The sequence below is a fragment of the Notothenia coriiceps genome, unplaced genomic scaffold (genome assembly GCF_000735185.1).
Source record: "Notothenia coriiceps isolate Sejong01 unplaced genomic scaffold, NC01 NC01_scaffold00037483, whole genome shotgun sequence".
Lineage (NCBI taxonomy): Eukaryota > Metazoa > Chordata > Actinopteri > Perciformes > Nototheniidae > Notothenia > Notothenia coriiceps.
In genome coordinates, this window is record NW_011370184.1 from 355,032 (window position 1) to 368,915 (window position 13,884).

Below are 13,884 nucleotides of genomic sequence, written 5' to 3' on the forward strand. Positions count from 1 at the left end.
GAATGTAATATTCATTTGACATGTTAACTATATCGTAAAGCGCTTCATGGGAGTAATTGTGGGATGATACATTTTCAAAGTATCACGATATGTATCGGTTGAGTATCGGTATCGTTCAGTGGTATCGGTATCTGTGTCGTAAAAAAGTCAATGATATGCATCCCTAGAAACACTCCCGCTAAGTTTTTTTCCCCCTGTTCTGCTTGAAAGCAAGTACCTGCGCTCTTGCAAACTGTTAAACCAAAAGCTCCAACTTGTACAATTTAGAATCTGTATTTTTGAATATCGATCTTAAGTTTGCGAGACGTTGAAGCAGCGACCCTGCTGTAGTTTGTTTATAGTATAACGTTAGCATTTTGCTTCTGGATTAGATTTATGACTCAAAAATGATAAAAGTAGGGTAGACATGTGGATATTATCCGGCTGAACAAAACATGCATTCATCTAACAGGTTCCTTTTCCACAGACCTTATTTCGAGCTATTTTCCAAAATCCTATGGAGAAATCCCATTGCTTTCTGTCGAGGGAACCCGTGTGCAGCTTACTTCCGGGTAAATACGTCATCCCTCCACTCTATAGATGCTTGTTTATTCTGGCAGGGCTAGGTAGACTGAGCAGAAGAGGAGGACTTGGCAAAACAATAAACAACTTCAGCTGCAGAAGAAGTACCAGATAACTGAATAGGCACCCTCCGCAAGATGAGGCCCCACGCAGTCTGCATGATCGGCCTGTAGGGAGGGACGGCCCTGGGTGGCGAGATTAAGAGATGGCAAACTTCAGAGGGGAGTACTGCTGCATAAAAGAAACCCTAACCTACATGCCTGCAGGTAGATTGACAGTCACATTATCAGCACCTTGGACAGTCCTTCTAATTGCTCTGATTGGGAAACATCTTTTATCTGATTGAACAACATGTTGTTGTCTAACTCTGTTATGCGTTCTAGCTTGAATAATGGAGAATAGATTTCCACCTCCATTATGTCTGCTTAAATAAAGAAGTGTATAAAGAGGTTTTGTGAAATGGCTTTTTAAAATTTCATTAAAGCATAATGGAGTTTCATTATGTTCTTGCCTTGGGGAAAAGTTTGACAGAATCGTAATTGTCTGCTTATGAGGTTTTATACTGAGAACCCTGGAATAAAAGGTGATGGCAGACTGGGTAATGCGTCCTTGTTGACTTACATTTATATGGATTTTTAATCCTCATTGAAGTTATTTTCTATCCTTTCCTATAAAAATGTTTCTTCCTTGTTTATTAATGTTAACAATGAGAGTTATGTGTTGTTCATTCAACCAATTAAAAAAATGTCTTGTGCAACTTTCACCCTGAATGTGAACATGAACTGTTGACAAGAAAAACTGTCTCTATTATAGCAAGAGCAGTTTCCTATACTGATAATGACCTTTGGCAAATACCTTTTTTAACGTTACAACACAACTTAAACATGTGTTGGCTGTCTCTGTATTTGTAATAACTTAAGATTGATGGACAAATACATCATTTGTTATAGTATTTTGCAATAATTGGCACAAGTTCTACTGATGACGAAAGGCATTTCTCTGCATAGCTGTAGCCTTGTGTACTTGCGAAAATGCTGACTGAGAACGTTTACAAATGACTTTTTAAAAGTGTCAGATCTTATTGCCCAGAAAAGGCCAGCAGTATTTCATAAATATATAGTTTTTATGGTTTTAGGTGGGTGGTTGTTTAACACAAAGACAGAAACACTGACTTCAAGGATGAACCTTCACTAATAACATCGGCACAAACCTTGTTAGTAACATCCAAAAACTTTTCTCAAAATGGCAATAACTTTCTAGACTTGCAGAGGATCAGCTGAAGGCTGACACTTTTTAAGTTGTTCACAGCTGCCGTCTGATGCAGAGGTGGAGCTGACGGTGTGAAGCTGAGCTACATCTGTGGGTTCACTCATGTGTAAACTGTGCAGACCTACGGGTGGTTTATGAGCACCGTCGGATACACAGCCCCTCGCCCAGTCTTCTTTTTATCAAATGAATAATCCACATCTTCTGTGTTACACTTGGACCAAGACAAAGCTTAACCACCAAAAAGAAAGAGAGATCATGTGTGTGTGTCTGTGCATGTGTGTGTGAATAGAGTATGTGTGAAACCCAGGAGCAATAATTAGTCAGAGAGACAGGGGAAATGGTTGTGGCCTTTAGTTTGACATTTCTGACCACAGCAACACATGCACAAACACGTGGTCTGCTTAGGGGCAGGGTTTTGAGAGAATGACACAAATTCTGGTAAATATAGCTGCTTTTTTGGACACACGTACTGTACCTGTGTTTTACCCTCCAGGTGTGTTGCTGTTGTGCAATTACAATTCAAAATAACTTGGTAGGTAAAAAGAAAAATCCTTAATAATTGTGCCATCTATGTCATTGATTAGGATTACATTTGATTCCCTGATTCGACATCTAAAAACTGAATGCAACACAAGGCAGGTTTTTAACAAATTCAATGTTTGTGTTGTCTTACTAAAATAAACTCATTGGAAGGTGAACACAAAGTAATTAAGGAGCAACAACTATTACCTAAACTGTAAAATTGTTTCCATATCATGAACAAATAAAAGGCGCAGTATAAGTTAGAAGATCTTTAGCTTCGGTGATGTGATATATTTATAATTTAAATGGCATTTGAGGAGCTGGAAATTAAATGAAATCCACAACAATTGGATCACAAAAAATGTCTCTGTTTCATCCAACAAGCTTAAAGTCAAGTTTGGATTATTTATTTGAGTTAGTGTCCATTTGATTTAATACATTTACATACACATCTGTAACTTGTTTTGACATATACCAACATACTGACTCTCCTTCAGTTTGAAGAATTTCAGTGTTGGGTATTTTTCAAAACAACTTCAATGTGTGAATTGTTTTTATGTTTGTGCAGCACTCATTTACTCGTGTTCTTTGGGAATTTTTCTGTCAAACACATTTTTTGTTAAGTTGCCAAAGCCCTGCTCACGGGGACAAAACCACATAGTGTTGGAGACAATGGGGGGAAAAGGAGAGGGAATGTTGTCCCTAATGGACAGGAATGTGTCCCCTTGCCCAGGTCACAATGCTCAATTCAGCCCGGGCCCCCGACAAAAAAACATGGCATTCTGAAATGCCAGGTGACGCTTTGTTTGAGCCATTCATTATATCACTGTCACATGTCTGTCTGTTGGCTTATTCAAGACTGTCGGACGAACAGACCAGGGGTTTTGGACGAGGCCTCTCTGTTCGAAAGCAATGAATCACACCCACTCATTGTCATCTGCAGAGTGCTTTAGTTCATGGTAATTACATTCAATCATAGTTATTAGCGCCAAAGGTGCTCTGCAATGACTCACTTTGTGATATCAAAAAGTAACTAAACAACATATAATCCACCTGGAAACGTTGGTCATCTCTGTGTGTTTTTTTCGCCTACAGGTTCAACCTACTATGACAACGTGCGTCCGTTAGCGTATCCCGACTCAGACGCTGTCCTCATCTGCTTCGACATCAGCCGTCCAGAAACACTGGACAGCGTGCTCAAAAAGGTCAGTGACGCAGTAACAGAAGTGTGAATTTGTCCTGTTTGATTTCTCCCTGACGAAGCTGAGGCGGTTTTCAAGGAACATTTGCTTTTTATCACGACTGCAAACATCAGAGCGGCATTAAAGGATACTTTGATGTAGATTTTAATCTTTCCAATTATTGAGTAATTACTGCGAGGCACACATAGCGTTTTTAAGGATTTGCTTTGGAACTCGTAGCGTTTTTAGTTATTGATAAATGTTCATTTTCACTGACATTTTTTAACCTCCCCAGTCCGCAGACATTCCTGGAGTCTGCACGATCACTCATCAATGACATCATCAATACAAAACCAAAACGTTTATCTTTTATGTTCGACAAATTCTCACACCTACAGGGGGTCCACTGGAGAACTAACTTGAACTTTGACCTCATTAGATGACCTTAGTAATAGCGGTGAATAAACTGATCTCACAATGCATGCCACAGTGACATGTTGAAGGGTCACTATGAAAAGTTTAGGGACAATTCAAAGGATTGCAATGTGCCACCATGACTTGTTTCCATTTATTTTGACATTGAAAGCCTACATCTTATTTCTTCTGCCATTTTTTTGGAAAGCTTAACAACCTCTTCTGCCCCTTCCATTTTCCTCTAAGATGGCTATTTTTTCTCACTATGGCTAAGCTTCAAAAATACCCCCTGACTCTTATCACTTCCTCTTTTCATTTTATACCCTTTGTTCTCTTCAGACCAATCTCTTCTCAAATCTCCAATGTAAGAAGATTTCTCATCTAGCATTACGCTCTCTCATATGTTATCGCAGCCTCTACCCGGCTATCACCTTCTTTTAACACTTCCAACTTTGCAGCTGGCAACATTTTCTCACATTTTCATCATAACTTCCTGACTAGCAGCCTGCCAACATTGCTGCATGTCATCCTTAATATCACCTCTCCGTCTTTCTGCCGCCCTTGCCTGTTTGAATCGAAGTATCAGGTTATTTGTTGAGAGACTATTGAAGATTATGAAAGCTATGATAAGAGAAACCATCACCAGCATTTTCAACTAGTACATATGAAGTCCAGAAGCTGTACAAACACTTCAAGCACAATAGCAGAGGATGACAAACACAAACAAACCTGCTGGCTGATGATGAAAGGGTGGATAATTGTAATCATAGGTTCTAACAACCACTGTTTCAGTGTAGCTGAATAAAGCACCCTGGGGTCAGTGACAATAAATAGAGTACATCAACAACATTTGTGCACAGCATAGGGACGATGCACAAAGGACTCATACACACCAGTTGAAGTTTTTAGTGAGCTTAAGAACCTGGTGGTTGATGTACCCAATTATTTCAAAAATAGATGATGAGTACAAATTCTCTAAGAGTGTAACTCAACCCACTTTATGAATATTAAACTAGCAACTAAAAACATCTATAATTGAAACGACCTTTCAAAAAGCTCAACACATAACAACATTTTACATTCCATACATTTCTTTAACTTTTAAATGATGTTAGCTGCAATGTTTTCTTCCTGGTATAAATGTCTAAAAAAAGCCTCCCTTAACGTCTGTTGAAGACGAAGTTACCCGAAAATAACCAGCCTCCATTATTGTCTTTTTATAAACTTTGAGTGCTCTCATTCTGCTCTTTATCCCGGACAAAACTCTTAGCAATTCTGAATATTAACACAAACAATAAGCTGCTCTTCCCATGGGTCCTTTGTGACTGATTTAAATTGCTGCTATTCACGAGTTGCACACTGTTCGGCGGAGCGGCCCATTGAAAGGCAACAGCTCACTCTGCACAACTGCACCGCACACTGGAGCCTGTAACAGCAGAGACACAGGCATCGGGAGAAAAGGGCTCTTTGTAAAAGGAGAACAAATGGAGCAGCAATGCTCAAAGTGTCTGTGCCATGGTGTGAGGAGATAATGACAAGAATCTCAGAGAGAAAGAAAACGATAAGGAGAAAGTGTTTGATGGTTTGAGTCAGGTCTTTCTCTCTTTCTTCTTCTAGCTTTTATAACCATGAGCATCCAAGTTGTTGCTAACAGAACATCGTTATTGTTGTGTTGTGGGTATCGGAGGGGGTCGGAAATTGTTTTCTGCATAATGGAAAGAAAACCTTTTCCGATATCCTCATTTGAACCTGTGTCTGATTCATAATGCTCCACTCATATGTATGTGTCTATTTATATACAGTGGCAGGGGGAGACGCAGGAGTTCTGTCCAAACGCCAAAGTGGTGCTGGTTGGCTGCAAGTTGGACATGAGGACAGACCTCAATGTCATGAGAGAGCTTTCCAAACACAGACTCATCCCCGTCACCCACGAACAGGTGAGGAGTGCAGACACTCATCTGTTTTTATCTGTTGGCATCAACACTGTCAAATCCAGCTTGGACATACAGCTTCTGTTACCAAAGTGTAACAATGCGACAGTCTTTGGTATGTGTGAAGAACTGAATAGTATGGTTTTAACAGATTTGATCAATATCATTTTTGAAACACCTATGATATATTGTTGGTACAGTCCTTTGTAATTTTCCACTGCAGCGATTTCCATTTGCCTATAGTAACACTGATTCACACATTTAATAGTATCATCCCACACAAATGACATCAACTTCTTATTCTCCTGTGCACACAAACAAAACTTTTGAAAATGAATTGAGAAAATCACATTTGCTTTAGATCATCACTTTCATAGAAATGGAGAAAACAAGGGGAATAAAAGAGCTAGAGACAAACAGCCGGATGTGCGATAATACAATTGTTTTGTTTGTGTCTTGGAGAGATGAACAGTGGCATGCATGCATTTTAATAGCCTATTTTCATGTAAATGTAAATTCACACTTCTTGGCACCCTTTTGTCAACATAATAATGTTTTCTCATACCTCCGACGAAGCAAAGATAACTGCCCTCGTTTTCCTTTCAGTAATCGCATCAAATTTAGTCGAAAACTTTCTCTTGATAAAGTGATTTAGCTCCACATGAACCGAAACTTTTGTCTGAGGCAAATGTTTTCCTGACATTTTAACAGCAGCCATTTTGAACTTTGAAACTCTTTCTTTCTTCTAGTCCACCCTTTGTGGCCACTTTCAACTTGTTTGGCTGGATGTTTACTATAGATTTCCAGAACAGTCTTACATAAAGGACGTTTAAGGCTGAATTGGTAGAGCTGGTGGCCCTTGTATGGTAATGAGGCCCTCTTTCTCAATAAATAAAGGCACTGGTTGCTCAAATAAATCTTCTTTTTTTTTTTTAAGTTTCAAAAAATCTTCCCAAAAGAACCCAAACAATGACTTCAGTTCACTCCTAATGTGTCAAAACAACGTCTTGTGTTTATTTAAATGACATGATTTTTGACTAAATGTATGAATACAAAGTAACAATCAACAGTGAAACCCTACAGAGGCTGCACTGTTAGTCCATTAGCTGAATAGTATTGTACAAGAAATAGAAAAAAGGTTGAAAATTGCTGGATTTGTAAAAAGAAAATGTAGCTTTAGAATTTTCTTGATGCATTCAAAAAGCTGCACTCCAAAGAGCCACAAACTGTGACCTTTACATTTCAGCCTCTTGACCAGCTGATCCCCCAGGGAAAGTGCATTCGCAAGAATAAACCGCACACTCATTGTGTGACTACTGCTGTAATCGGCTTAAAGGCGTCCAAACACAGACTTGAAGTGTTGGAAGGTTCACATTAATGCAACGATAAGGCGACCTCCCTGGAAGCACAGCTACAGTCTTTCATGTTTTTCATAGAATAAGGATATTATTATCACAGCTGACCGCTAGATACTCCATCAATATGGAACATCTCTAACACTGATGGCTGCACACCCACACTGTCACAACGTGTTGATGTTTCACTGCCAAAGAAGTCGACGAATCCAATTGATGACACACTCCACAAAGAAAGAATGAAATAAACTCAAGAGATAGTGAGAAAGCAACAGAGTCAAAGTGCTATTTTTACATTTAAAAGAAGTATACACAATCTTTCTTTCTACATGAAACACCAAAACACAGTTCTTGGAGGACAGCTAAGCAAAATGAAAGCACCATATATACCATTTTAACCAGTGCAGATTTAAGACAGTGATATAACCACTACTGGGAATAAGTTGAGCATTTACGCTTTAATTTTACAGTTACACAGATAGGCCTTAAATATTTCATAGCTGTGTAGAGGATCTTTAGTTTGTGTATGCCCCAGCTAGCTATCATACTTCTCTGAGCTTAGGCTTTTATTAGGAGGGAAGTGTTTACTTCACAAGACCAAGGGTCTGATATCCACAAAATTATAAGGTAGGGATGATCTAACAGCATTTACAAATAGTACAAAATAAAAACACACTTTTTAAAGAGGGTTTCAAAGTCCACCGTTTCTGCATTGGAGCACTCATAGTATGGCTTTCAAAAACCAAATGGAAATGTTTCATTTTGACCCTGTTGGATAACAAGAGACTTTCAACAGTGTGCCAGAGGTTCAACATGGTTTAAGGACATTTAAGAATGCAAAAAGCATCATTGCCACCACATGACCCCCCCCCTTTCTCTCTCACACATACATACAATTTGCACTAAGTACTAGCTCTCAGCAGCTCTTTGGGTGAATCACCCTCTTTTGGACAACAAACAAACAAAAACCAAAGCACACGACTGGATAAATGTTTGAATTAAAAACTGCAAAAACATGAAAATGGATCAAATAACTAAATCTAATGTGAAAGGAGACTCTTTTAGATATTGAAACCACAAAGCATTATGACCTGATGGCGGTGTAGTATTTTACAGGCATTAAGCTTTTTGTTGTCTTCCTACAGGGAGATACACTTTTGGTTCAGTCTCAGTTTTCTAATCAACCGTTTTTTCCGAAACAGTAGGATGAGCAGCAGGCAAAGACTGAGGAAATGCTACGTGCCAAATCGAGTAACAAACAGAGAACTACTGTAGGTTAGCTACTAGCAGCTAAAGAGCCAGGCAATTCTCGGAGAAGTTGGTGGAGACCCAAACCAGAGCTAATAAGGATAATAAATATTGATTATACGTTTGTCTCATGCCACAAACAGTTGGAAATGAATGCTAATATTGCAAATTATCTGCTTTGCTTCTTTTGATTTTCATGTTTACATGTTGTCCTAACAACCTCATATTTTATATCTTTCTCTGTTTTTAGGGAACCACTTTGGCGAGGCAGATTGGCGCAGTGGCCTACACAGAGTGCACCTCGAAGTATTCAGAGAACAGCGTCCGTGATGTTTTCCACGTAACCACCCTTGCCTCCGTGTCCCGTATCAATCAACCCCAGATGAAGCGTGCTGGCACGCGCCTCGGACTCAAGCGGGTTTCCCAGCAGCCACCTCGGACTGAGATTCTTGAGCAAACACCCGCCATTAGAAAGGACCGGGCCAAAAGCTGCGTGCTCATGTAGGACCAGAGTCTAACCAACAGACTGAAAACCATGCCGCACATGAACTTAATTTATTGGTGAATTCTTGTCAGGTCTTTGCACTGCATAAAGGACGATGTGATGAAAAGAAGAAACTATTCTATCCTGTGGAGTTCTTTGAGGAAATGTTTGTCCATCTTTAGCAAAACTTTCCTTGTTATATTTCTCATTGGGGATGGTCATTGTTGTGGCAAAGCTATTTAACGCTCTTTCTTTAACAAGTGGACAAATGGTCATGGACACAAAAAGGCTGGTAAGAAAATGATACAAAGGAAAGAAAAATATATATAAGAGTATGGGGTTGAAAGTAAAAAAAAAAAAACATAGGAAAGATCAGCCTGCAGGAACCAGCTTTAAAAGGGATGGGCTTTATGTTGTTTCCTGTTTTGACAAACTTTTCTCTCTTTAAGTGGCAAAGTAAATGAAGCACAAAATGATGCACGCAACTGTTCCGAGTTATTCCTAAATGTCAGGGATTAACTTTGCTGTTTCACTTCATATGACAAGTTTAAAATCTGGACTAAATAAAAATAACTTGTGCCTGAGATGACACAAATGTTCTTAAACCACAAGTGCTTTAATATTAAAATCTTATTAATCACTCACCACATACAACTGAAGTGTTGTGCAATGAATATTGTCCTTATTCACACTGGGAAGGAAAGTCACGAAGAGAGTACATTGGGTGAATGTTATGTTGTACATGTGATAATGAAATAAATAAAAATGGCTCTGCTGAATGTTGGGACATCTTCAATATGTAATTTATTCATGTCACTGTAATTTGGCCTTTATAAATAATTACGCTTAGAAAAGTTTGGGTATGAATGGTAAATGATTTGTTATACTTGTGTCTTCCTTTGGTGCAGGGGTTACGCTAGTTCCCAGCTCATGAGATTTTTGCTCTGGAAGGCACAAACATTAGTCCTTGAATAAGCTTCTGTCGTGAAATATATAACTTTTTCACTAGAGCAAGATTTTCTAATGAACAGCAAAGAAATAGTAACAGTAAATTAATAACTTTGCCAAAATACTACTACATAAAGCCATACTTCAACATCATGTAAACAGCTCATCTGCAACAACCCGAGATAAAAATGCATATTAACGCAAATCACCTAACAGTTATTAGCAACAATGGCCTTAAAACTTAAGATCGTAAATGATCCTGCCTTTTTAACGAGTGTTTGAGCTAAATGCTAACGTCAGCATGCTAACATTCTCGGAGTGATATAACTCTTGGTGTTTGGCAGGTATAATGATTATGTTGTTAACCAATTTGGTTTAGTGTTTAAGCATTGTAAAATCTGCTAATTAGGATCCAACAAAAATACATACCAAAAGGGTATCACCAAAGTTACTACGATCCATCTTCTATGAATGATTGTATTTACCAAATTTTATAGTGAACCATCAAATTTGACATGGGATCCAAACGTTTGACTGAACACCCGACAGACCAAAGAAAAGAGCCTCATTGCATCCTTAAGTGTGTCGAAAGCAATAGATTACATCACAAAACTAATTTTTTTTACATAAAAGTTGACTACAGGCCTGCTCAGAATCAGATAAAGTCAAAATTCAAGTATGAAGAGAAGGCAAACCATCATTACTGCTCTGTGACCTTCACCGCCATTATTTTCCCACTTACAGATACTCCAGCAACATCACAAGTAATGTGAACATATTCCCCTCACATTAAAAATGAATACAGCAGTACTGAACTGTATTCAGGAGCCTGGTGGTCTGACCTTTAGGCTCTTGTTCCATTTGTTTCCCACCACGATGGATCAGACCCTGCAGCAGCCTCCCCGCCTCTGTGAGCAACGGCAAAGTGACATTTCACAGCATCGCTGCCATGCAGGGAGCGCGAGGTCGCACCACACGCCCGAGGGGAGACCGGGCGGACCTCCAGTCGGGGGGGAGAGGACGTCCATATAGATGGAGGAGCAACAACCTTGCATATATACAGTACTCGACAACGTCAGCATAGTAATTTAATTTAAAATACCAGTGGTGGTTAATAATAGCTGGTCCGACTCAGAATTTATGATTTTCAGCAGAGGGAAGTAAATATAATAGATTAAATCCAACGTTATCCACATAAAACGTCATGTTTTTTCATTATTATACAAAGAATGAGCCTGCTGGCTAGCTTTGATGAAGGAATAGGACTTAATCAGACTTGAATTTCAACCTGACAACTCTTGTTATCTACACTTAGGTTCTGTTTACCAGCTGCAGCTCTGTGTGAAGGGCCGGTAAAATAAAGTTAGGTAAGAAACTTCGAGGCTAGAGCGACCTCAGCCTGAGGCACTGGGTCATCCTCTGCTTTTGGTGGAGGAAATGTTTGTTGATGGTACAGAAAAGGTGAAAGATATCACTCTTTAGCCTTCGGCTGGAGTGAACAAACATATTTGGCAAACACTCATCCCTCTTGTCCTTGCAGCCTCACCTGTCGATGGAATTTCAACAGCAGTTTTACTGTGGAGCTACTGCAGAGCACCTAGTTCCTATAGTGTATTAATGGCAAAAATTGTTCAGCTATTTTCAGATCGTTCCCATATGGATGAGGGGATTTGTGTGAGAGAAGCAGCCGTAAAAAGTAGGTAGGAGGGAAAATAGACTCAAATGACCCAAGAGGCATAAGATATATGACCACAGAGAGACCATTAGACTCCCACGTCGATAATGTTCTCATTTACTTTCCATTTCATCCCATTGTCAAGGTCCTCCAACTTCATATTTTATCTTTATATGTGCAGTTATGAGTTGGCATATAAGTACTATAACCAAAGTACAACCAAAGTTACAATTCAGTCAGTTAGAACAAATGGAATAGGCTATAGTCCTTTTAGATTTAGCTAACACTCCAGGCCAAATGCACTCACAGCGGGTACAATATAATGCAGTTCCTGGCATAAGTCCTTGCAAACCTCTTGTTGCTACTGACAATGTACAGGGCAAGTGCAAAGGAATGAAAAAGATAATAGCTAAGTAAAAGAATAGAGACGATTCAATGCAAATATGGGAGGAACATGAAAGATATGAAAGATACTGTGTGAAGTTTATATGTCCACACCTGACACAACACTAATGATACTCCCATCAGTCTTAGCTGTATTTGACAAAATAAATAAATGTCAACCTTACAATGCTGCGAGGAAAAGTCTGGGGATAAGTAGTTCTCTGGAGGAGGATGAAAGCATGCAGACAATTGACTGAAAATATCTGCTAGGCAATTAAAGATGAATGCCAAAAACTGAAAAACTGAAGAGTTTTGGAAATATCTCAGTCCATCCAGTTTCATTCCACAGGCCATAAGACTATTAAACACTGGCACTTATTAAAAAACATCCTTAAATATTCATCTGTTTGCATCTCACAAATTATGTATCTGTCATATCATATTCCATTTACTTATGTATAAAGACTCTTCCTGCACTATGTCTATTTTATTTGTATTTACTTGCATATCTTATTTGTTCTATGTCCTATATATATGCTGCACTGTTGGAGGAGCCTGTGACTTAAGTGTTTCATTGCTATATCTGCACTGTAGCTAAGGTGCAAATGACAATAAAGCCTTGAAACTTGAAATATAAAAGGCATAAGCTGAGTCTCATCATGAATACGATAGAAATGAAAGTTATGTTGATACAAGAATAAGAGCATGCCTTCACCTAAAGGTACCCCATTGGAGAGATTGGCTTAGCGTTACATATTTGTTATTATGTATCACAGGTCAAATGATCATATTAAACAATGTTATAGCACATTGCAGATGTTCCTCTTATATGCAGGCCTGCTCTCCGGTTGTAAGACGAAGCCACAAACAGCTAAACATTAGGTTTCTCAGTCTTGTTCTTCATGAGTCTCGCTGCTTTTCAATCTAACCGCCTAATCACAAAGCGTTTACCTTGAATGTGACGTGAATGTACTAAAGACAAACAACAATCAACTCCAACAACATCTTTCAGGATCCAAATCCAGCCTACAGCCTGCGCTATATGTCCCATGACAGATGAACCAGCCACATGTAAATAATGTTAATAATGTCACACGCGGTCATGTGACAAGTTCAAATTGAATTATGGTAATTCTGACATGTAAAATGTATTAGGGTTTTGTTTAAATCCTTTCAAACCAGAAAGTTATCTATCTCCATGTAATGCCTGTCCTGTGTTATTATTATATGCACAATTATCCTGGTACAAACACACTTTGCAGGAGGTCCATTTTTCATTTTAATTCCACTATAAAGTACCACTGATCAGTGACCACCGAGGCTCAACCCTTCTGCATCTTTAATGCCATTCCTGCTTGCAAAGTGTCCGTAGCCATAAAACTGCACCCTAATGCTGTGAGGGTGGAGGATGGCTGACGTCGCTGCTCTAATATCTGTTCAGTTTTACTCAAATCCCCTCTTTTAACATCACAAGGAAAGGGAATACGGTGAAAAAAGGCTGGCAACAAGCATAAACCACACAATACAAGCAACATAATAGCAATGCCAGGATAATGGTTGCTGCCGTGTCAGTGGGAAAGAGTGGGTCATTAAAAATGCAGGACCCATTTAAACAGTATGTAAAATTGAGCAGATTAAATATATATGTGCCCCGTGTCCATGAGGGCTCAGGCTTTTCCTTCTGTTCTCTCTGCGCAACAATAAAAGCGACACATTTGTGGAGTCAAGACGACGGAAAGCGCACACACACAATAAAATGCAGCTGCACATATGAGCATGCATATGGGCACACACACACAAAACCAAAAAGGGTGACGTTTCTGAAATTGAATCTTCACTATGGCGGAACTCTTGAAAATGTAACTAGGAGTAAACAAAGCTCATACTGTTTAAAAAAAAAAGTTTGTTCCAC

At 39.0% G+C, this 13,884-nt stretch overlaps 1 protein-coding gene across 1 annotated transcript in view; it reads left to right on the forward strand.

Annotated features, from left to right (window-relative positions):
• Nucleotides 1-9,220, forward strand: part of LOC104967611 (rho-related GTP-binding protein RhoN-like) — a 26,210-nt gene extending 16,990 nt beyond the window's left edge. The window contains exons 3-5 of the mRNA XM_010797117.1: nt 3,448-3,557; nt 5,750-5,884; nt 8,732-9,220. Coding sequence (XP_010795419.1) covers nt 3,448-3,557; nt 5,750-5,884; nt 8,732-8,986 — 500 coding nt within the window. The 3' untranslated portion in view covers nt 8,987-9,220. The remainder of the gene's footprint in view (nt 1-3,447; nt 3,558-5,749; nt 5,885-8,731) is intronic.
• The last annotated feature ends 4,664 nt before the right edge of the window (nt 9,221-13,884 follow it).